The sequence below is a fragment of the Cetorhinus maximus genome, chromosome 4 (genome assembly GCF_964194155.1).
Source record: "Cetorhinus maximus chromosome 4, sCetMax3.hap1.1, whole genome shotgun sequence".
NCBI classification, from domain to species: Eukaryota; Metazoa; Chordata; class Chondrichthyes; order Lamniformes; family Cetorhinidae; genus Cetorhinus; species Cetorhinus maximus.
The window spans coordinates 109458956-109485037 of record NC_135882.1 but is presented as its reverse complement, the minus strand read 5'-3'; the positions used below and the strand labels follow the sequence as shown (position 1 = coordinate 109485037).

At 39.4% G+C, this 26082-nt stretch overlaps 1 protein-coding gene across 1 annotated transcript in view; it reads left to right on the top strand.

Moving 5' to 3' along the window:
* The window catches only part of LOC144679809 (uncharacterized), a 34378-nt gene extending 8555 nt beyond the window's left edge, over positions 1–25823 (top strand). The window contains exons 3-10 of the mRNA XM_078540618.1: positions 4279–4387; positions 5177–5246; positions 7287–7410; positions 8288–8419; positions 14606–14695; positions 15617–15760; positions 16071–16255; positions 24700–25823. Coding sequence (XP_078396744.1) covers positions 4279–4387; positions 5177–5246; positions 7287–7410; positions 8288–8419; positions 14606–14695; positions 15617–15760; positions 16071–16255; positions 24700–24832 — 987 coding nt within the window. The 3' untranslated portion in view covers positions 24833–25823. The remainder of the gene's footprint in view (positions 1–4278; positions 4388–5176; positions 5247–7286; positions 7411–8287; positions 8420–14605; positions 14696–15616; positions 15761–16070; positions 16256–24699) is intronic.
* Positions 25824–26082: the final 259 nt, after the last annotated feature.

Sequence of the window (26082 nt, the reverse complement as noted above, 5' to 3'; positions counted from 1 at the left end):
ACCCTTGCACCTTTTTTGAACAAGGGTGTAACATTTGCAATTCTCCTGTCCTATGGCACGACACCGGAGTCTAAGGAAGACTGAAAAAGTATGGCCAGTGCTTCTGCAATTTCCACTGTCACTTCTTGCGGTATCATTGGGTGCATCTCATCCAGTGCTGGTGCCATATCAACTCAGTACAGATTACCTATCCAATACTGCCTCCTTTGCAATTTTAAACTTATCTAGTGTCTGAGTTACCACCTTTTTTACCATGGCCTGAGTAGCAGCATCTTTCTTGGGAAAGACAGGTGCAAAATATTAATTTAATATCTAAGCTGTGCCTTCTTTCTTGATGTGTAAATTCCCTTTTTGGTACCTTATCATCCCTACTTCTTTTACCACCCTTTTACTATTAAAATGCCTATAGAAGACTTTGGGATTCCCTTTTGTTAGCAACCAGCCTCTTTTCATACTCTCACTTTGCATCTCTTATTTGCTTCTTCACCTTCCCTCTGAACTTTCTGTATTGAGTCTGGTTCTCAATTGCTTTTACCTGAAACCTGTCGTAAGCACACTTTTTCTCCTTTTCCTTGATTTCTACTTCCCTTGTCATCCAGGAAGCTCTGGATTTGTTCGCCTTACCTTTCCCTTTTGAGGGAATCTATCTTGACTGTGCCCGAATTATCTCCTCTTTAAAGGTAGCCCATTGATCAGCTACGATTTTTCCTTCCAACCTTTCCCACTTATTTGGCCCAGATCTGTTCTAATCTCATTGAAGTTGGCTTTCCTGCAATTAATTTTTCTTACTCTGGACTGTTCTTTATCCTTTTCCATAGCCAGCCCGTTCCTTATGATATGCTGATGGCTGTCCGTAAATGTTCTCCTATCGATATTCAATCTACTCGACGCATCTCATTTCCAAGAACCAGTTCTAGCAGTGCTTCCTTTCTCATTGGACTGGAAACATACTGCTGAAGAAAATTTTCCTGAACACGTGCTAAGGACTCTTGACACTCTCTGCTCTTTACACTATGATCCCAGTCTATATTTGGATAATTAAAGTTCCCATTATAAGTACTCTATAATTTTTGCACCTTTTTGTGATATCCTTGCAAATTTGTTCTCTGCAGCCCTCCCACAAGCTGGCCTATAGACTACACTAAGCAGTGTAATTGCACCTTTTTTGTTCCTTAGCTCTAGCCAAATGCATTCCGATCACACCTTGTATCCAGGAATATTTAACATCCAGTCGTGCTCTTCCTTGAGCCAAATCTCTGTTATAGCCACAACATCATATTTCCACATGGCAATCTACGCCTTTAACTCGCCAATCTTATTTACCACATTTCATGCATTCACATACATGGACAATAACCCTGATTTTAGACTCCTACTTTCTCCTTTACTCTGACCCCACCTATTAACTTACTATTCCCATCTCTAGTGCTGTCTATCTTTCCCAATATTCTGTGCACCTTGGTATTCCTCTCTTATTATCTTCTGCTTCCCACACTCCTGCTGAGTTAGTTTATTTCTTTTCCTCTTTAGTTGCTTTCTGTGCATGTTTTGGCACAGAGTTAAGTATTCCAACTGACACCAGTTCAGACGCTGTATGCCTTAAGAATTTTTCAACCTGACTGGTTTAGGCGATAGGTAGCTGTTCACACAACTGTCAAAAGGCCTGAATCAAAATAGCTTTTTAATCACAGCAAATTCGAGTACAAACCCCTATAGAAAGTCCAATGAACAGCTTGGGCTATTCATTCATTGCTGACTACAAAATCTGACCCATTATTGCATTAACCTTTGAGTGATCTTGAGATATTGTGAACCTGATTCCCAAATTCCTCTGCTGTTCCATAGCATGCAACCATTCCCCCACTAAAGTAATTATTACTTTTCTTTACCACAGTATGCCATCTCCCATACTGAATTCCATTTGCCAGTTTTCTGCCTATTCCACCAACTTGCCAATAGCCTTTTGCAATTTCCTATGGAGCTCAGTTGTGTACAGTGCCTTCTATTTTAGCATCATCTGCAAATTTGGGCAACATTCTTTTTGATCCTGTATCTAAATTATGGATATACACAGTGAACAGAAGCTGTCCCAGAACAGAACACTGTACAACACCATAGCCGACTTCCAGCTACTCTGAGAAACTGTGCTTAACTCCTACTTTGTTCCCTCCCTCTTAACTTTTAAATTCAACTTTCTTCTACTTGCTAATTCTATACACTTTAATCACCTTCTCCAGTAGTGTTTCCTGTAATACTGTAAAAGCCTTTCTAACAGTCCATGTGCACACACACACCGCCTTTCACCCATCCACCATATATCAGCTCGAAAGAATTCCCAAGTTTGTCTGAAATCAGTGTTGCTTTTGATTTGTTTTCGCTTCATGTAGGTGATTAGCAGTGTCTTTTTTTTTTGCTCATATTTAAAGCTATTCCTTTTCCCTTTTTGCCCAAGCTTTACCTGTTTTTACTTAAACTGGCCAGTTTAACTTAACTGTTTTATTCCATTTATTACTGCTCTTCCTTTTTTGATCCTGTTTTTTCAGTATAGTACATTAGCAGACTGCCTATTCAAATGTAGTCCATCTTTGCATTGAGAACTGGTGTCAATTATATTGAAACTCTCCTTCTGACAACACCCCTTCAGCTATGAGTTGAACTCTCTAATCTTCCCTATTCTAACAATCAGCAGTGGAAGCAATCTGGAGAGTACTATTCTTTGTAACAGGTGCTTCTCAAAGAAGAATTCTGCTTCTAAACCTACCTACTAAACTCCTTTTGCAAGATTTCAGACATTTATTTCTTACCTTAGCAACCAGGAGGCAATAAAGCATCAAAGAGCTCTGATTTAGACTGCAAAAGATAGTACCCACCCCTCTATCAAGTCTCATATTACTGCATTCCTAATTTAATTTCTAATTTTTTCCCTTGAGCTATTTTGTTATTTGTGGTGCTGATATGTGTTTGATGATCCTGGCTAGAGTTCTAATCTTCCCCCAAAGGAAGCCAATGCTTCAAACATGTTGAAGAGGATCTGCTGAAATCTGTTCCTCCTTGCTTTCCCTGAGTTGTGGATAATCTCCTCTACTTCTCCAACCAATGCGAATTCCCAGTCTTTCTACTACCCTCTGAAACCTTGCTCTAGAAGCCTTTCTTTTCCCACCCAGCCCCCTGCCGTGATGGATTATTTTCAACTCTCCTTGAGTTCTGAGTTTTTGATGACACTCGAGATCAAAAATGTCGGACGGCAACACGTCTAGCTGATATGTTTGTCCAAGTTGATATCTGCCACTTGAGACTCTTGCATCTCGCTGGAACCATATGTCACTATCTCTTCCTGAGCTGTAATTCTTGATGTAAATGCTAACTAAGTTATGGTTAAGTTTTAAATTTATACTCTTCAGTTTGCCCAACTTGGGTGTCACAAACTATTCCACTATCACGTTCCTTGCTGCATACTCTGTTCATCATTTTGATTAGATTTTTCCAATTCATTCTCCTTGTTTTTTGCATTAAATATCTATCATATATATGTTCTTTATGCTTGAATAATTAAGGGAGCAGTGTTACTGATATTCTAAATTGACCGAAAAGTGAAATACGTTCCACTGAATTTCCCTATAACATCTAATTGATTTAAAGTGGAAGTAGCTGCACACTTGTGTCATGAAGTACTGTGGGCTATCAGCAGTTATGGGTCAGTTTGAGGATCAGCCTTTTTGCAACGAATGCAGCTAGGACATGGCCCACTTGTAAGTTGAAGGATTCTGCATGGGTCACTTGCATAGCACCTGTCATCACTCTTCTGCCTTACACATGCCCTTGAAATTTGCCAATGTTGTGCCTGGCTGAATGTTTGAAATTATAGCACAGAAGGAGACCATTTGTCCACTGTGCATTGCCTGGCAAATTTCATGTAGTTTTATACACAAGGATACAAAACAAGAACAAATCAATCCTTGTATCTGTAGCAGGTGAGTATGTCTCACCACAAGACCTGCAGTGATTCAAGAAGACAGCTCACCATCTTCTCAAGGGCAATTAGCACTGGAGACCACCAGTATATTTCCTTGATTGACATCAGATTATTTTGTTTACCCAATTATAACTAATTAATGTCTATTTATAAATACTTGATTTTGTGTTGTGCATCTTGCATTTCTTTAAAAAAATGCACTGCAGTAAAACATCGCCAAAAGGACAAAGTTAGATTTACATAATTATTTTTATTTTTCTTCATTTGCTGTCAGTCCACCTGAAAGAGATTTGTGTTTTCTTCAGAGTTTTTCGTTACATTTGGAGTCGAGCCCTGAATGCAGTCCGGAAAAGGGCAGCATCACAGCGTTACCGTTGAAACCAGTTAAGAAGCAATTGGAAAATGAGTCAGAAGGTATAGTGAAACAAGTTATGCTCGATGAAAAATGCCAGGAAATGTATAGTTTATGAAGCTATTTTGGTTTAAAAAATGAATATAAAAGTGACATGAAAACCCAGTTCCTTTTTTTGCTGTATGAAAGTAATGCATTTTTGGCACGAAATCAAAAAATAGCTGTGTCATTTAGATGTCCATTATCCACCAGATCCTAAATTGGATAAAGTGCCATTAGGTGCCCAATAAGGTCCACCTTAGAAAGGGTGCCTACTCCACCAGTGTCATCTTTTCATTTCCACGTCAGTAATATCTGAGTGAGCTTGGCAGTTAATGTTGGTCTGTTTGTACTATGAATTTAACTCTATAGAAATTGGATTGGAATTTATTAAACTCATTTCACGCAAGACCATTTCAGGATTAAAGAATTTTTCTATTCCTAACCAATTGTGCCATCCATATTCCACCAGTGATATTATTTGTTTTAGTGCCAAAACATCTCTCTCCTCTTCTGATTTTGTGTTCCCATCAACCCACCTGCAAAAGAAATCCTGCATGAGCTACATAAACCTTTCACATCTGGTAGTTTAATTCAAGCCACTGCCACTTCTGTTTTCTTGACAATTATTAATTTGAGCAGACCATTTGAAAACTAAGTTAGGACTAATTATGACAGAATGAACCATTTGAGATTTTATGCCCATACTGTGTATAATTATATTTTACCTTCAAGACTAATTTTCGTTTCATTAGAAGATCTGTTTAGATCAGTTCAAATATGTTTTTTGTCTTTATTGAATAACATTGTAGGATCATTACTGAAGGAAACTGTACGGACTCTCTTCAGTAATCCAGATTCATCGAAGATGAATAATGAAAGGTATTTGTCAGGGTTTTTGAATAGCCATGAGAGAACTATTTACCTGAACAATTTTAATGAATAATATGGATAACTGCATATTGAACAGTTGTCCTGTATTAACAATTTAACATTGTAGCTTGTCAGCAAGATGAAGTAATTATGCACACAGGACATGCTGCTAACTATTAAATTGTTAAGTATTAGCCTTGGCTCAGTAGTAGCACTCACGTCTGAAGGTCCTGGGTTCAGTAACACTCTAGATACTGTTATTTTTACTTGATTTGCTATCAGTCTACCTGAAAGATATTGTTTTCTTCAGAGTTCAAATTCCAAGATATACTTGAGGTGTCCATCAAATTCTCTTGTCACCTTTTTGAAGATGAAAAGTAGCATATTGCTAGACCAAATAAGTTAAAACTACACAAATACAGTTAAAGCTATACACTTATTTAAATAAACCATGGAGACAAAAAGACAACATAACACTCCTCATGTTTTGGGCTTTTTGTTTTTCTTTTAGTGGATTGAGCTACTTTTCATCTGATGTGCTTAAAATCAAGTAACTTCTCAGAGTTTTAAAAAAAAGGCTCCAAGCAGTTGTCAACAGTAATAAAGCCAACTGTTGGTACTATTACACTGCACATCATTAGATGATGGCAAGTTGTATCAATTGAGCTAAGTAAATCTGATCATAACTGTGCACTCATTTAAATAAAGAAGTTAATAGATTTGTATCTGGCCTTACCTTACTGGGTGTTTTCTCGAAGAAGCATGGGTTACAATATTGTATTAGTAGCTCAGTATCCCAGGCACAACCCTACATTTAAGATGATCCGGTTTCTTATGGGAGTGACTAACATAGCTATACCCAGAGAATATTTTGAGGCAAGAACCTAAACCTCCAACATTAAGAACCAGTAAAATACTGAAAAGATGCAGGATTGTATGGAGCAGAAACGTTGGCACGGATCAACTGAGCCAAATGACTTTTTTTATGCTGTAAGTACTTAGTAAAACTAGAAAGTGTCCCCAGTCTTTTGGAGGGAATGGTCCTGTTTATCTATGCTGTAAACCTACAAGATGAAATGCAGTATATGGATAACTGATCCACTTCACCTATCAAATCTGAATGCTTTTGCTAAAATCAAAGAGTACGGGTTCCCTGTAGTTATTATTCAGTGCAAGTTTTGAAGTCAGTGCTATTGATCAGCTCTGATCAATGAGATAATCCATGGAAATTATTACAGCCATGGCAATGAACAGTTGGTCACTACATTTGGGTTCATTGTAACTGCTAATGTTCCAACAGTTTTCATTCTGAACAAGCCCTTTAAATTTCCACATAATCAACCATGCCAAGTTCTTGCAGACTGCCAGACTCCTGTCATCTGTTTTGAACTTAAGCGGCTTCCATTTCCCAGGTTGTTGCGTGGTTACACTACTTCATTTCATGTGATTGATTTTAGAATTGTAAATTGATAAAAATCTATGTCAAAAGTTGTCACTTGTCTCCGTCATCAGTGCGTACAATTTACCATGCACAGTACGAATTGATTTTTCTGGCCAAACACTGTTTGGAATCAGATGTGATAACCAAGAGATTTTATAAAGTAAAACAGGACCTGTGTTCTATTTTCACCCCTCACCCCTCAGCGTGTCTGATTTATTACTCAAGCTTGCCTCTGTCACACCTCAATTTTTCTGGGTCCCTTAATTACATGCATCAATTTCCAAAGGATTCATAGCTCTTCCTTGTCATCTCACACTGTTGAGAAAAGGCAGAGCTATCTGAATGTCCATAGCTTGATCTGAAAACATTATTAAATGTAGAATTGTGACCATAATTAGGCTTTTCTACTGCTTTTATTTATAATTAGATTCCTTGCCAACAGCTGGGGAATAGAGTGCAAATGCATGCAAATACTGTATTTCTAGTAGTTCTAGTCACCTTCCCTGTGTAAATGTAAATTGTAAAGCTGATAAAAGTACAGAGTTGAGAAAAGTTGAGAAATTGTTCTTATTTTTTAACAAACAATGTCAACTTTTATTCTTTCAAAGTGTATCTTTGTCTAATCAGTCAACCGTAGCGAAGAACACTGTAGATATTCTTGAACTTTCTGTACCGAAAGAAACCAAACCAATTACCAGTGCAGAAGGAGGTGGGCTTCAACAACCAAACATTGTAAGTGTATACCCAAATCAAATACAAGAAACTGTTGCTTCTTATAAGCTCTGTTTTTGAGCGGGTCTGTTCTTAAACATGCTTTTTACTTCTGAAACTCTAGCAGCAGCATTCATTCGCCAAAATGTGAAATGTATCATCAAACACTGTCTTATTTCAGATCTCCACTTACATCTGCAACCATTTCATACTTTATAGAGTGGTACATTTAGAGTGGCTTCAATTACTTGTCGTAACTTGGCACTTCATTTTGGACTGCATTGGAACTGGACATTACTTACATTAACTGAATATGTTGGTGCTTAAATTGTGTTTTAAGTTGGGTCCAAATCAGTAAACAGTCTGGCTTAAAACAACTGCAACAAAATTAAAACAACCATTCCAGGACATATCAATAACATATGTCATTGGACTGGCTCCAGATGTAGAGAGATGACCTTCACAGGAGGAAAGTAACTAAGTAAGAGTAAATTGCCTCATTCAGAAGAGCTGATATGTTCCATAACGTTAAGAAAACAGACAACTTTGCACTGAATTACTGAAATCTAGCCTTTTCTCTAGTGATTGGGGAAAAAATGAGATTTTGGAATAAGATAATTTGTGAAATAAATTTTGTAAGAATGAATGAGACTTACAGGAAAATAAAAACTGGAATAGCACGTCATAACATGTTCCTTTTGGAGGAAAGACAGACCTGCATTTACATAGTGCCTTTCACAACCTCAGGATGTCCCAAAGCACTTTATAGCCAACTAAACACTTTTGAAATGTAGTTCACTGTTGTAATGTAGAATTAATATATAGTAAAATTAAATGCAATTGTAGATGCAAAATTGAACTGAAGTATATGTAAATAAGTGTATATATATCTTCACAGGATGCTGGACAGAAAAGGATTGGAGCCATTTCTTGCACTACATGTGGAATGTTGTATGCAGCTTCTATTCCAGAAGATGAAGCCCAGCACTTTCAGTTTCACAAACGTTTTATTAGTGCTGTAAAATACGTGGTAAGCCAGTAGTGCATTATGGTGCAAAGATCTTTGCCTATCCAGTGGTGTTTGGTTGTCTTAATGGTATAGGTGTAATCTTTAATGATGCCAAGGATTGCAGTTATGTTACCTTTCAGTTTGCCTATTCAGAAACTTGCTGAGATGTGAAGAGATGATCATTCTGCTGTAACAGGATACATTGAGTGAAAAGGCTTTTGCTGATCAGTGTTATTTTTATTTTATTTTATAGTAGTGTGAAATATTTTGTAAAATGAGCATGTTATTTTTTTTAATTTCCTCCAATTAGCACGTATTTCTCTTTTCCCTCCCCACCACCAAGTTACTTTCTTTAAATCATTGCTCAGGGTGTTGGGGTTGTGTATCCACTTTAGTGGAGAAAGTGACTTATGCAATCTCAAAGCCCCATTTGCGCAGCTGCTTAGCTAGATGCTAGTTTGCATTTTCTGAGCTGTCATGTTTTTATAATATAAAAGCACCAATCGTTCTTAGGGAAGTGGGTAAACACTTCGTGGGTTCATGCATTTAGACTAGGCACATGAGAACAGATATGCATGGATAGACATTACAACAGGGCCTTGTGTGCTGTGTCCCGCTCACAAGCCAAAGTGAAACAGACTGGATCACATGACATACTTCCCTTCAAGTGATGGCATGCTGCTATCCCTTAAAGGCATATTACAACAGCCTCCTTTTTAAAGATACTTTGCCCCCCTCCCCCAATCCCCTCCAAAGAAGTAGAACTATTTATAATACGTGTTCATGTTTAGTTACCATTACATAAGTATATAGAACTGATGAATCTGAGTCTGTAAAGCGTGGAGGTAATCTGCTGGTAGGCCCAGATCTTCTAATTGTAACCTTATCTAGAGGTTTCTTTAATTGATCTGTGGAATTGTCAATCTTGGATGTTGTTCCTGAATGCATTTAGGATCTTGTCCTAGCTGCAATAGGACTGTATGTTGGTTGAGAAGCTGGAATGGATCTGATTTGCCCTCGGTTACCCCTCACCATTGCACCTTTGTGTGTAATGACTTCATCCCTTGGTTCTGAGCACATCTTTGTCACCTCGGCTGTTTGCCATGTACCTCCTGTGGAATCCTGGATGTGAGCTTGTTGCCCCAACTGCAAACTTGGCAATTCTGTACCTGCATTTTTATCATGGATGTTGGTCATTTTCCCTTGCAGTTTTAAAAATTGCTGTCTAGTGTCTGAGAGTAGAATAGGTAAAAGTAGATAAATTGGTACACACCAGTCTGCCAAGCATGAGTTCTACTGTTGCTGGAATAGCTGCACTTACATGTGTTGTTCTCAGATGTAACATTGCAATGTGTAGATCTTGCTTCGCCTGTCTACATTTAGGAATTGGGGATTTCACCGTGTAAATCATTCGTTCAGCCATAAAGGTTGAGAATTTTTTCTCTGAAGGTCATAAGTCTTTGGGGCTCTCTTCCTCAAAAGGTGGTGGAAGCAGAGTCTCTGAATATTTTTAAGGCAGAGCTAGATAGATCCTTGATTAAGAGAGCAAAAGGTTATTGGGAGTAGGCAGGAATGTGGGATTGAGGTTACAATCAGATCAGCCATAATTTTGAATGGCGAAGCAGGCTCGAGGGGCTGAATAGCCCACTCCTAATTCGCATATCCCTATGTTATATCTAGGGTAATGAGGGGAAGTAGTAGTGTGATCAGTATTCCACTTCTCTCTCATTGTGAAATGGCTTGCCAATAAATTGTGTACTGTTATCCATAAGGATCTCTCGGTGCACCAAATAAACTGAAAATAGCACTTGAGTATGTGCGACAGTTGTGCTTGATGTATTGTAAAATTGTCGAATAATGGGATACTTGGTAAAGTAGTTGACGATGAAGTCAGTGCTGTGGACGTGAAAAAGGTCAGATGCGATTTTGGACCAAGGACCTTCATGTGGAATCAGTGCTGACTAAGCATATACTCTTGACATGCCTCGCACTTCTTGACGACAACTCCAGTGTCATTGTTCGTACCCGGCCAATAGACTGTCTTTCTCTTGCGAGTCGTCTTGTCTGATCTACGCCCATGTGTGAGTGATGAAGTTGCTGAAGAATATCAGATTGCAAAGATTCCGATATGGTGACCTGCCCGCCTTTAAATATGATTCCCCTAGTTCATCCCGGTAAGGTCAAAATGATCTCAGGTATTCTTAGACATGCTGAATTGAATCAGGCCATCTTCAATGATGGTTTTTCACAGTTTCTGTAATGTGGAATCTTTTGTCGTTTCTTGTAGCTGCTGACCTTTGCGTTTAACAAAATGTACCAGATCAATTTGGAGAGCGTCTTCAAGTTTGATGAGGTCAACATGTAGATCTAGGATATATGTTCTGTTTTCATTGAGTTTGGCAGTCTGCTAAGTGTATCTGATGTGACCATCAAGTTACCTGGTTTTTACCTAATCTCACAGCCGCAATCTTGAATCTTTATCAAGGGGCGCTACAATCTTGGCGATGCACTGGTCAATGATTTTCGCCAAATCATCTCCAGTGGCTTGTCAGTCTCTACCACAAATCTTTTACCAAATCGATAAATATGAAAATGCATGATTCCAAACACTAAAGCTAACGTTTCCCACTCTATGTTAAAGTGCGTTACAGAGATTTGGAAGCAAATGCAATCGGTTTGCCTTTTTGTGGTATGCCTGCTCCCAGACCTGTCTGAGAGGCATCTACATCCAGGGTAGTTGTCTTCCAAGGATCGTAAAGTTGCAATCTCAATGCTTCTGGTAATGACTGTTTCAGTGCTTCAAAGAGGTATTGGTGGTCTTCGTGCCATAGGAAAGATGCACCCTTTCTCAACAATTCCCTTAGCGATGAAGCTTTTTGAGTGAAATTGGGAATGCACGGAGACAGGAAATTAAAGAGATCTAGAAATCTTCAAAGATTGTTTTTATCTCTGCGTTGGCATGACTTTAATATCCTCTATTTTACTTGGATCAGGACGTATGCTAGCACTGGAATAAATAGAATGGAAGCATTGATCTGCTGCATGTTGATGGCACATTACAGACTGTTGAACACCGATCCTTCAATTACAAGCCACTTGCATCAATAAGTGCAGATTATGGTCATGTTCTTCCTACAACGGCAATGTCATCGGCAATACAGATGCATTCAGGCCCAGCGCCTGTAATGTGGTTCATGTGAGCTTAAAAGAGATCCTGGCTAACAGCCCGAAAAGAAGTAATTGAACATAATATTGTCCTTGACTGAATGGGGTACAAAATGTAGTAAGCTCTTGGGACATCTCTGTGAGATTTGCTGACCAGTAATCGTGCTTGACATCAAGTTTTGAAAATAATTTTGCACCTGCACATCTCTGATTTAAGTCTTCTAACGTGGATATTTTGTAAGGACAGTGGTTCAAAGCTGCGTTTAAATGTTGTGGATTGAGGCATAGTCTCAGTGATCCGTCCTTCTTTGTGACACAAGTGAGCTGCATCAGTATATGCTCTTGTGCTTGTCTAGTGATTCCGTCTTTCTCTATTTTGTCTAGTTCGACCTTCAATTTGCCTTGCCTGTGGATGTTGCACTTGCGTGGGGGGGTCAATTGATGGATTTGCATACTCCTGCAAGTGTAATGTTGCAGCTTCCTTGAAACTGCTAATTGTATCAAAGCATTCCAGATATTTTTGTTCTGTCGTGAGTTGAGGTGATTAGTAATTTGAGGTTGATCTGTTGTATGATGTTTGACTAATTCCATGAATTGTCACTAGTGCGAGGTCATGGCATGCTGGTAGACCTACAATTGCTAGGCCTTTAGTCTCCAAGAGGTAGAACATCTGTGACACCCAAGAGGATAGATTGTACTTGCATTCCAGGACTATGGATCCTGCACATGGAATTAGTAAACCATTGTACGCTGAAAGTTTGACAGTTGTAGGTTTCGCCATGGCTTTCCATGTCTGTGGATGCATTTCTGTTAGAATCGGCAGAGGTTAGCATGTTGTCATTTGCCTCTGTGTCATTCTTGGCCATTAGTTACCAACCTTCATACGGAAGATAATTCCAGACTTGACGAACATTTTGGACAGTGTGATGGAATCTGTTTTCCACGAGATTGATGGTGTGAAACGTGTCTGCTCCTCATCTCATTGTGAACACTGTCGTCATCTTCTGGTTTGTCAATCACCTTGTATATCCTTCTGGCAACGTACCAGACGGTGATTCTTATTGCTTGATGGTATCCATTGTGTACAGTCTGTTTGGATCAGTGTACAGCTCTTTATAGCTGCATCAGCCTTTGCTGTAGTGCACTGCCACTGCCAGTGGCTCTCTTTGCCATGTGCTTTGTAGAATTGATGGAAAGCTGGGCATTTCCTTGGTGCATGCAGAAGGCCTCACTTTCCACATGGTCTTGCTAGGTTTAGGTGTTCTAGTGTGCGTGTCAACAATTGGGGTTGTGCTTAGGATCTGTAAACTTTGTCGACCTGCAAGGATTGCTTTGTACTTGCAACTATCCTTGTAGTTCGTCGATGCTATGTGTTTTGGGCTTGTTGAGCACATCTTTCTGGAACGCTTCCATGGGAGTGGAGGTGATCACCAACTCGAGAATTCTGTCTGCTAGCTCTGTGTTTGATTAAATCTCTGCCCTTTTTCTCGGTATCTGCTAGCGAATGGTCTATGGTTTCTATAGGCAGTTATCGAAACTACATGAACTCTAGTCGATGATTTTTGAAAGTTTAACCTGACTCTGAAGTGGTCTTCCAATGTAGTCCATATCTTTTGGTTTTCTTTAGCTCTTGTTCTGTAAATCCTGACTTATTCAGCCTGTGTAGAACTTCCTTCCCAATTGCTAGATGAATTTTGCTTGTCTGGTTCAGACACGTCTGAATCAAGAAACCATAGCTCCGTACGCTTTTTAAACATTTTGAATTTGGGTAGTAGGCCAGCTGCATCCTAATTCAAACTGGGAAATTTTGTGAACGTTTTGGCTATCCTTTTGACCTTCCTCCTTGTTTCATTCAATCTGTTGTTCAACAACTCCGAAGCCACCCGTTATAATCACAACCTTCTCTGGCCCGATTTTTATGACTGCTTTGTTTTTTTTTTGTTTCGACTCTTCCCTCATTCACTATTGATCCAGCCCACACCCTGGTCATTCGCCTTTCCCGACTGAGCTAACCTGGTGCTGGACCTCGATGCACTGTCCCACTCACTGAACTGACAGGCAATGGGCTGCAAGCTCACCACGAGGGATATGTCTGCCTACCAGCTCTTCATTTGAGCCTATCATTGCGTGGCGTCTCCTAAGCTTTTCTACCCAGTCAGCACGCTGCGTTTGCAACACCCTCCGACGCTGTGACTTTGTCATGGCCTGACCAAAATGTCAGATATTATAATGACATAAAAGCACCAGTCACTCATAAGTAAACACGTGGATTTGTTTATTTAGACTTAGGCACATGAGAACAGATATACATGGATAGGAAATTTGAATACATCAGCAGCAGAGCTGTGTCCTGATCACGGGCCAGAGTGAAACTGAGACAGGATCACCTGACATACTTCCCTTCAAGTGATGGCATGCTGCTATCTCTTAAAGGCATATCACAACATGCTGAATACTTGTCTGATTCCTCTTTCCTCCTCTTCCTCGTAAAAAAAGCAGCATCCTATCAGCATGGCAAGCATATGAACTGAGGGATGAAGAGATTTCAGTCACGTTCATTGCCACTTTACAGTGTCTCACGGTGCATTGTGCTGTTGTTTCCTCTTGATTTGTATTTAAAAGACACCAATACTGGAGATGGAGAGCACTTGGAATCAAAAGATTTGCTCTTTTTAAATTGTAATATCTACTATGAGAAGACTAATTCCTGTTTTGTTTCAGTCACAAAAATGCAAATATATTGGATGCAATCATTGGCCTTCTTGTACTGGATGACTTTCCTCAATTGAAGCATGTTGTAGGATTGTCCTTGTGGTTTGGTGTTTTTTTATCCCCAGCCCCTATATTGACACTAATGCTTCAACTTGAATAAATAAATCATGCCAGTTAGGACCTCCACCTTTATGCCTTCTGTGTTTAATACTGGAATATCAGCTGGCTGTATGACCAGGTATTTCACAACTTGTACATACTCTTATTTATTTGTGTGCCAAGAGCTCATTTTTAAATTTACCTTTTTTATATTCTGATTTTTTTAACCAGGGCTGGAAGAAGGAGAGAATTTTAGGTGAATACCCTGATGGTAAAATAATAATGGTTCTTCCTGATGATCCAAAATATGCCCTGAAAAAGGTAGCTTTTTTTCTTTATTGCATTTAACTCAGTTCTGCTTTGTTTATATACTTGGGTGCACTTTATAAAGAAAATATTCTACACCACCGCTTCTTAAATTCAGCAAGACTTTAGGAATCGCATAAAATGCCATTGCCCATTAAATGATTTTAATTTAATTTAATTTCAGATAACTTATAAAGCATGATTTATTCAATCTTAAAACATTGTAGTTAAAATTCTGTTAAGATATTGTGCATCCCTTAGCACAAGCCCTGTAAACTGTACAAAATTGGATTCAGTAATTTTGAAGCTTAATCATTGTTGTAATGTAGAAAGCATGGCACCCATTTGTGTACAGCAAGCTCCTGTAAACAGCAATGTAATAATGACGAAATATTGTTGTTGTGATGTTGATGCTTTTCTTCAAAATAGTGGCAAACAATTTTTTACATACACCTGAGAAGGCAGACGGGAGTCCACAGTAGGCTTATTTAAATGCTATCTGGGTCATGTTTTCGTTACTTTGTTCTCACCGATGGCAGTCAGAACTTTGAAAGAATAGGGCTTGATACTGATTCTCTGGTTTAAAAACAAAATATCTGAGGTATGCAGGATTCAAATCCAAATTTGACCCAATACTTTCATGAAACAACTTATTTGAGACCAGCCTGCTTTTTAGTCAACTGCTGATTAACCTGTGTTATCCCAGCACTTTTCTATTTTCTGGTTTCTAGCTTTTGTAATTTTTTTTCCCTTTTTTTTATTGTTATGGATCTTGAAAATTTTGTGACTTTAAGGTTTATGTAAACACTTGAGTAGCAGTAGAAGTTCGATGTGAGTGAACTTGCTTAGGATTGCTTATGTTATAAGTACATGAACAGCATTAAAGACCAAATTCAGTAACAGAATTATATATTAAGGCTAGTATCTTTACCACAGGTTGAAGAGATTCGAGAAGTGGTTGATAATGACCTTGGGTTTCACCAGGCAGAACTGAAGTGTCCTTCCAGGACAAAGACGCTCCTTTTCATCTCTAATGATAGAAAAGTAGTTGGCTGTTTAATTGCAGAACATATACAGCAGGTTTGTATTTTTTTAAAACTTGCTTTGTTTGAAAATCTTAAACTTGTATTCAATTTTGTACCTTGAATATAGTAACTGTGTATAAAAATAAATATGTATTACAAACAGATGTTCCAAGTTGTACATAGTGACATAGGAAGCAGAATAAGTCATGTTAATATAGTTTTGTTTATCTCGTGCATTTTTCCCTTTTCCAAGCCTTCTAATTAGCACCTTATATCATAACTTAAATTGGCATCCTCTGAAGACAGAAAATAGTTCTGCTTAAATCAACGGAAGTGAAATCTTTTTGCTGTTTAACTCTTTATAGGGCTTCAGAGTTATAGCAGATAAAGCCACTCAGCAATCGTCGAATGATGCAATTATGCTCGAACGCCAGCGAGCATGGTGTTGTTCAATCAATCCAGAGCCTGCAATCTGTGGAATAAGTAGGGTATGGGTCTTCAGCATGATGCGGCGGAAAGCAATTGCTACACGAATGACTGACTGCCTTAGGTAATGAACAAATTTTGCATGTGTATATATATTTTGTATGTTTTTATGTTTTCTAATTATACTGGATTTATATATACAATCTCCAGTGTTCTTCCAGCTTAACTAAAACAGATGAATAATTTGCGGTGTGTTTAGTATTCATTCTTTCAAATGAACATTCGCATCCAAATCACTAGCACAATCTCCCTTCCAGTTTGCTGCTCTGTAAACTAATTCGACATATGTATTTCTGACTTCAAAGTATTATTGCACATTTATAGATACTAGTGCCACAATTTTCTAAAAACCTAGATGTAAATTTCTTGCAGTCTTTAATGATTGTAGGAGGCGCATTGTCCCTTTTATATAATGATCTCAATTTTTAAGTATGGAAGTATATGGCCAACAACAACGATTAAACTGACATTTGCTCATGTGTGTCAGATTTGGTTCCAGAGTTTTTAGCTAACTAAATTTATATAATTGTCACCAGTGCATTTTAAATACATTTCCAAAGTTTAGTTCAACTTGGTGGTGATCAATATTTCAAATAGAGGCAAGTGTGCTGTGCAATCGCAACTGTAATCGATGCTCACATCTCTTGCCCTAGAAAGAGGCAGCCCAACTGTGCACTTCTGCAACGTAATTGTATTTTAGTAGTTGAATTAGCCCTAGTTATAAGGATTTTTTTTAAACAAATTAGTAAAGGTCTAGGTGATACCATAGCTCTGTGGTACGTAAATAAAGAAGAATGAGGATGGTTCTGCCACAGCATCATAGAAATCTGGAGGTAGTGTCAATGCTTCAATGTTCCATCATATCTATGAACCTCCAAGCCAAACTAGTGCAAAATATACACAGGTCAAGATTTTGTTTGCCCAATATGGAGTGCACGCTTTGGGCTGGATTTTCATCCTGAAGGCAGGTAGCAGGAGTTAGGAAATTTCCTGGCCTGACGCACCTGCCTTGGGAGAAAGTACCTTGAAAGGCGCAATTTTCATTTCTGGGAACGGGTGCATGCTTGATATGGGCCCGCTAAGCCCAGAAACAGTTTTGAGGTGGCCACAGGGGCTCTGGTTCTCTGGGCCTTGGTTTTGTACACTCTAGCCCTCGCCCTTCACCCACCCCTCCCCTGCGCCTCTTTGGCCCTATGCCTCGCTACACATCCCCATACCCTCCAAGCCGATCTGTCCCCTTTCACCCAATTCTAATCGCCCATCATACCTTCCATGCCAACCCATAGTCCTCCACCTGGCCAATTACTGCCCATCAGTCTACTCTCGATCATCAGTAAATTGATGGAAGGGGCCATGGACAGTGCTGTCAAGTAGCAATTAGTCACCAACAACCTGCTTTATGGTTCAGTTTGGGTTCCACCAGGACCACTGGGGTCTTGACATCATTACAGCCTTGGTCGAAACATGAACAAGAGAACTGAACATGAGGTGATGTGAGATGACAGTTCTTGACATCAAGCCAGCATTTGACCGAGTGTATCAAGGAGCCCTAGCAAACTGCTCAATGGAAATGAGCGGGAAAATTCTCCACTGGTTGCAATCATACCTAACACAAAGGAAGATGATTGTGGTTGTTGGAGGTCAATCATCTCAGTCCCAGGACATCACTGCATGAGTTCCTTGGTAGTGTATTAGGCCAACCATCTTCATCTGCTTCATCAATGATCTCCCCTCCATCATAGGGTCAGAACTGGGGATGTTTGCTAGTGATTATGCAATGTTCAGTTATGTACATACTTCAGTTATGAAGATAGATTGGAGAAGTTAGTACTGCTTTCCTTAGAGAAAAGAAGGTTGGGAGGAGATTTGATAGAGTTACTCAAAATCGTGAGTGGTCTATGAAGGTTAGATAGGGAGAAGCTTTCCACGTATGAAAGGATGGAGAACGAGGGGGCACAAATTTAAAGTAATTAGTAAAAGAAGCAAAAGTAATGTGAGGAGAAACTTTTTTACTCAGTGAATGGTTAGGGTTTGGAATGCACTGCCTGAGTGTGGTAGAGGCAGGTTCAATTGAAGCATTTCAGAGGGACTTAGACTGTTATCTGAAAGGGAAAAATGTGCAAGGGTATTGGGAGAATGCAGGGAAATGGTATGAGGTGAGTTGCTCATTTGGAGAGCGTGTGCAGACACAGTGGACCAAATGGCCACCTCCTGCGCCGTACCAATTGTGGTTCTGTTAGTACCACCCTCAACTCCTCGGATGCTGAAGCAGTGAATGTTGGTATGCAGCACAACCTGGACAACATTTGGGCTTGGGCTGATAAGTGGCAGGCCACACAAGTGGCAGGCAATGACCATCTTCAACAAGAGAGATTCTAACCATCTCCCCTTGAGATCCAATGGCGTTACCGTTGCTGAATCTCCCACTATCAACATCGTGTGGGTTACTATTGACCAGAAACTGAACTGGACCAGCCATCAAAGACAGTGGCTACAAGAGCAAGTCAAAGGCTGGGAATTCTGCAGGGAGTAACACGTCTCCTGACTCCCCAAAGTCTGACCCCCCCATCTACTAGGCACAAGTCACGATTGTGATAGGATACTCCCCACTTGCCTGGATGAGTGCAGTTTCAACAACACTCTCAAGCTTGACACCATCCAGGACAAAGCAGTCCATTGGATTGGTGCCCCATCCACCATCTTGACATTCACTCCCTCCGCCACCGACAGTGTGTACCATCTACAAGATGCTCTGCAGCAACTCACCAAGGTTCCTCCAATAGCACCTTTCAAACCTCTACCACTTAGAAGGACGAGAGCAGTGGATGCAGGGAACACCACCACCTGCATGTTCCCTGCCAAGCCCCACACCATCCTGACTTGGAACTATCGCCATTCATTCACTGTTGTTGGGCCGAAATCCTAGAACACCCTTCTTAACAGCAGCACCAGATGGACTGCAGTGGTCCAAGAAGGTGGCTCATCACTACCTCCTCAAGGGCAATAAGGGACGGGCAATAAATGCTGGCCTCGCTCACGACGTCCACAACCCATGAATGAATAAATTTTTTTTAAAACCCATCCCAGTGGCCCCTCACCTTCCATGCTAACTCATTGCTTATTCACCCAGTATAGACTTTGTACAGAACCAATGAGCCCTATCATAACAATGCCAAATGTGTGGAAAAACTGAAAAAATTCATTCATAACTTTCTTAAAAAGCTGCCGCCCTACAACCATATAAAAGTGTCAACCAGACCATTAAAGTATCAATAGCAGAAACTATATGTCAGTGACATAATAGATCCAAGAAAAAGAAACTCAATCAAGCAATATTAAATGGCTGAGAGCCCAGATTTCCTTTGGTTTGTTGAAGCAGGCGCACATAAGGGAAAACTTTGCTTGATTGACAACTTTTTTCTTTCATCTATTTTGTTACTGGCTCAATGTTTATTTGCACTAGATAAAGATATATTAAGTGCTGCCCACACCCTTCTCTCACGAGTGAAAATCTGGGGTGCTGGGAATGAGGGCAGGAATCTTGGATCCTGGGCCCATCTGCCATTTTTAAAGGTCTGCGGGTCTCCCCAACTCCAGCATACGTATTTATGAACATATGAATTAGGAGCAGGTGTAGTTCACTCAACCACTTGAGCCTGCCCCACCATTCAATAAGATCATAGCTGACCTAGTTTTAACTTCAGCATCACATTCCTGCCTACTTTCCACGTCCACCCTGTCAAGTCCCTTCAGGATCTTATATATTTCAATCAAGTTGCCTCTTATTATTTTAAACTCCAGCATATACAAGTTTAGCAAGGCAACCTGTCCATTCCAGGTATTAATCTAGTAAACCTTCTCTAAACTGCTTCCAATGCATTTACATCTTTCCTTAAATAAGGAGACCAATACTGTACACAGTACTCCAGGTGTGGTCTCACCAATGCCCTGTATAACTGAAGCATTACCTCACTCCTGTTTATATTGTGAGGGGAATTGAATACAATAACCTTCTATTAGCTTTGCTAATTACTTGTTGCACCTGCATACTAACCTTTTGTGATTCATAGACCAGGACACTCAGATCCCTTTGCATCTCAGAGCTCTGCAATCTCTCACCATTTAGATAATATGCTTTTTTATTTGTCCTGCCAAACATGACAACCTCACATTTTCCAACATTATACTCCATTTGCCAGGTCTTTGCCCACTCACCTAACCTATCTATATCCTTTTGTAGCCTCCTTGTGTCCTCTTCACAACTTATTTCCCTACCTATCTTTGTGTCATCAACAAATTTTGTAACCATACCATCGGTCCCTTCATCCAAATCATTTGTATAAATTGTAAAGAGTTGAGGCCCCAGCACTGACCCCTGTGGCACACTAGTTGTCACATACTGCCAACCAGAAAATGACCCATTTATACCTACTGTTCCCTGTTAGCCAACCTTCTATCCATGCCACAAAAACAAAAATAGCTGGAAAAACTCAGCAGGTCTGACAGCATCTGTGGAGAGGAATACAGTTAACGTTTCGAGTCAGTATGACTCTTCTTCAGTTATACGGACTTGAAACGTTAACTGTATTCCTCTCCGCAGATGCTGTAGACCTGCTGAGTTTTTCCAGCTGTTTTTGTTTCAGATTTCCAGCATCCGCAGTATTTTGCTTCTATCCATGTCAAATGCCTTAATCTATCCACTCCCCAAAAACCCAACCCTTTGTCTCTATTGGGAAACACCTTGGTTACCAAGGCTAGAGAAAGTACAGGTTGGCAAGAGCCAAGGCTTAGCGATTATCAGGCATGCGCAATAGTTTTGCTGGAATTTAACCAGTGCTGTTTTATAGCTTGCCAGCACAGCCATAGTAAGGTTTCTGCTGCTTCACCCAGCCTGGACTGCCCTGCTGTTATAATACACTGGGTTATTTGTTACAGTGTTTAAAAAAAACCCTGTCCTCAGCGACCTAGTTTGACAATGCTTTACTGCCCTGGAATATGCCATGGTGTTGTGATACCTATAAGTTGAAGCCGCCTTTTCCTATAGCAGTTTCCCTTATCAGAAATCTACTTCATTGACCCAGGATCTTGCACTTAGACCAAAAGGTTCTCCTGTATTCCATGACGGAATTCTGAACCATGAAAGAGAACTGGTTGGGTATATATCTTCATCACAGGATTGTCCTCCATATGTCAGCTATGGCACTTGCTGTTTATAAATTGGCTGTCGCCTTTACAATAATGATTGCACTGCAAAAATACTTCATCTATACTTTAAAGCACTTTGAGACAATGGTGGTTGTGAAAGCTGCTATATAAATGCAAGCCTATCTATCTGTCTTTCTTACTGGAACTTTCTAATCATTTTAAGAAAGATTAGAAAAGCCAACATGTTCATCACCCCTCCTCTATAATCCTAAAGAGTTATATCCAAGCTAATGTTGGCATCCATCTGACAAATCCCACGCTAATTGATTGCGTTAGGGGATATCTACCAGCATATCCCAGTGGTTATTGCCATTGTTTAAGATGACAAATAGGAAACTTTAAATCCCTAAGTAAACCTGCCTATGACAATATCTGTGGAAAGAACCAATGTCATTTTTTTTTCTGAATGCTTGGAACAGACTTCAAAATAAGTCATTGGAAGTGCACATTGAAAAAGATGCACGATGGTGGGAAAAGTTGGCTTCGGTCTCTTGACAAAATTGGATTTACTGAGCTTCCCATCATTCATACTAAAATCTCAGATTTTAAAAGTCCCAAATAAAAGCAAGTTTTTGCACATAGCTTCTAGTTTCCTAGTGGGAAATGCATAAATCGCGAATTTGTAACTGATCCCACCGGAGACATTGAGGGATGGTTACAAGCAGAGAACTCATCTTGCAGTACAATCCCCATTTAAAGAGGTGCTTTATCCCGGGAACTTATTTTCATCTACTTAGATATCTGTGTGACATGAAAATACTTCCATGTCGTATCTATGTGATTTGCCTACTCAGAGGTTGCAGTGGCATGTAAACTTTTGGCTAAAGAATGTGTATCTTGCTGGGTTAGGCTGCTTCAATTAGGCAACAATTGAACTAAGCAGGACAGTCTGCAGAAAAGCCTGTTTGTATTCTCCAATCGCTATTGAAGGATAGAGCTGGAGATATGCAGTCGTTTGGTCAGAAGGCCACTGTGAGCACTATGATGCCAGCCAGGCATACCTATAGCCTTTGCTACACATGACTGAGGCTATGGCAAGAAAATGCAGGTGGGGTGAGAAATTTTTGAAGGACTTGATCATGTGACTAAAAATTAAGTATTTTTTAATCAAACCATTGGATTCTTTCTTGGTTACAGGGCATAGTGTTAATGGCTATTACTAGCTTTAGAGAATATATGGTAATATTTAGTGTAGCAAAGGCAATGGTATGCAGCTGTTACTTTTGATCAGTGTAGACTAATTGGTATCAATTGGATTATTCCTAAAACTATAAAGTGACCATTTTCATTGAAGTCATCAAAGTGTTTGGCTTAACCATTGATCTATTCCATTCAGTTCAAGTACAACCATTTGCCAGCTGTATTTGGGAAATTGCTGTTTTGAATCTGCAGGTTGCTACCCATGAATCTATTGCATCCACTTGAGAGGCCAAGATAGGACCTTGGAATGTCTCATCTGAAAAATGGAACCTCTGACAATGCAGCACTCACTCAGTAATGCATTGGAATCTCAATGTGCTCCAGTCTCTGGAGTGGGACTTCTATCCGCCACTTTCAAACTCTGAGGCACGCATGCTACTGGTGAAACACTGATTTAAAATTGCTGAAAAATGAAAACCATTAATGTAGGAGAAAGCCCCAAGGTGCTTTACAGAAGTTTAATCGGACAACAACTGGCACCGAACTGCAGAATGAGATTTGAGATGTGGCTAAAAACTTGGTCAAATTAGTAGGTTTTAAGGAGATCTTAAAGAAGGTGGGAGTGATGGAAAGTTTAATGGAAGAAATTCTAGAGCTTAGGCCCTAAATGATTAAAGGCTCAGTCACCAATGGTGAGGCAAAATAAGTGGGGGGTGTGTAAGGGGCCAGAGGAATACAATTCTTAGGAGATTATAAACAGCTGAAGAGGGAAAAGAGAGGTGAGTTCATGGAAAGATTTGAACATGAAGATGAGAATTTTGCTTTTTTGGCATTGGCAGACTGAGCCATTTGCAAGCCGCAGGTGATGAATGAGCAGGATTTTGGGGTAGTTTAGGATATGAGCAGCAAAATTTTGAATGGGCTCAAATTTAAGAGGGCGGATGAGCAGACACCAACTAGGAAAGCACTGGAATAGTTAAGTCTGGAGATAACAAAAGCATGGAGGAGGGTTTCAGCAGCATTCAGGCTGAGATGGGTGGTACCTGGCAATATTACACAGGTAGAAGTAGACGGTCTTTGTAATTGAGTGGGAAGCTGGGGAGACAGTGATATAATGGTAATGTCACTCAACTAGAAATCCAGAGACCCAGGCTAACGCCCTGGGGACATGGGTTCAAATCCCACCATGGCAGCTGGTGGAATTTAAAATTCAGTTAATAAATCTGAAATTAAAATCTAGTAATTGTGACTATGAAATCACCAATTGTCGTAAAAACCCATCTAGTTCACTAATATCCTTTAGGGAAGGAAATCTGTCATCCTTACCACGTGTGACTCCAGACCCAGAGCAATGAGTCTTAAATGCTCTCTGAAATGGCCTAGCAAGCCACTCGATTATATGAAACTGCTGTAAAGTTTTAAAGGAATGAAACTGGAAGGACCACCCTGCATCAACCAAGACGCCAGAAATGACAGTGGCACACCCAGCCCTGTTGACCCTGCAAAGGCTTTATTAACATGTGGAGGCTTGTGCCAAAATAAGGAGAGCTGATCCACAGGCTAATCCAGCAACAGTCTGGTTGTAATTTTTCTCTCCCCTCAAATTCCGCAGTTGTAATTTTCTACAAGAATAAGGGATCTTAACCAGACTTGTAAAATACATTCTTGTAATTTTCAATGTCACACACTAGAATATTCATTCCAAAATCACTTGTCATTTTTTACCCTACTTATTTAGAACTTTTACCATAACCTTTTTGTTTCTTTCCCTTTTCCCACTTTCTAAATTCTTTAATTCTAGTAGCCACTTACTTGATAAAAGCAATGTGAAGCATTCATCTATATGGAACATGCTATATAAATGAAAATTATATTCCCATAAATAAACTTGATTAGAAATATTTTTTAGTATCCAGCTGCTGCCTTTCATTTGTTGGCTAGAGTGACTCTGAAATGTATCTTTGAAGGTGCACCTGTAAGGTTATGGAAAGCCGTTCACTTAATACCTGAGGGAACAGCGAGGTGGGGGGAAAGGAGATTTGCAGAATTGAATGTTTGTGAAACTGGCCCCAGCAATGTTCAAGATTTTAAGCATCTTTTGTCCTTTAAAATTAATCAATTACGCTGTATTTAATTGTAAAAGAAAATGTAATATTTTTGCAGGAGCAATTTCGTATATGGATCGTATTTGAGTAAAGATGAGATTGCATTCTCGGATCCTACTCCAGATGGTAAACTCTTTGCAACACAGTATTGTGGAACACCAAGGTTTCTTGTGTACAACTTTGTCAGCTAACCTCACACAAATTGATATGAGACTTCGCAATTAGCAGTGAAGATGTCTTAATACACCTTGGACAATTGCTATACTTGTGTATGAGCTGTTCACAAATGTAGCTCATAGTTTTGGGAACGGAGCTGTAGAAACTGTACTGGTTTTTATTACGGTGAACTCAGGACCGATGGCAACCAAATGGTTGTTTCATATTTTAGAAAACTGGAAAGGATGCAGTAACATTTGACATTGTTTGTATTTTAAAACTGAAATAGTTTTAACTCTTTTCAGAAAAGCATGCCTTTTAGTTCAGTCATGCTTACAGATTTTAGAATGTTTTATGTAAGGCAGGAAAATGGTTAACTAAAAATGTTGAAAACTTGTTACACAATGTATATAAAATATGCTATAAAATTAAGAGACAATTAGTGTTGGTGTTTCTAAAACTGCTCTAGGCCTTCTTGGTCTGTATATACTGTACAGTGAACAAACAGCTTTGAATGTTCTTGTTTTTGAGAATTAAGTGAGTGGTCTGATAGCTGGGTTATTGTGAAAGATGTTACTGGAACTTTCCTAGTTTCTTCCAGGGGTATCAGACTGCTGCGCTAAAAGCAACACTGCTTTTGGGGTTATCTGATCAGTTAACATATTTTGTCAAACTATTAAAATCTTGCTATTGGTTTTGCTCTGGGAATATACAGTTGTCAGTGTTCAAAATGTAATACCTCATTTAATATTGATGTTAAACCACTGCAATATTTGGTGTCCAAGATAAAAATTGGCACCTTGTATTAATGTCTTGACTCTTGGTTTTGAAGATTTGTTAAATCTACCTAGAGTAGCTTATATGAATCTGATTGTGCCTTTTTCAATGTAGGTCAGACTTTGGGATTGAATGCAATGGTTTTAACTGGTTTAACTCAATGGGATAACTAAAATAGCTTCCATAGGTTTATTTCAAAACTTTTAAGGGAGAACCAATCAATTCAGTATATCTGTAAGCAAACTCCATTTCTGCAAAAATAAACATGGATTCAAAGGCTATTACCAACCTCAGTGGTAAATACCAAAATAAAATTCAGACTCTTATTTCTTGCCACTGCTTTCAAAAGCTCCAAATTTGGTTTCATTTGACCTGTTTCGTTGAGAGTCTACATTTTTATTTGAGGTGGAGAGAACAATTAGATCTGAAAGTGAGAAGCTGATCTTTTTGAATTTCTGTAATGCTAGTGATTAACGGTTTCACCAGAACTAAACAGTCCTAAACAAAA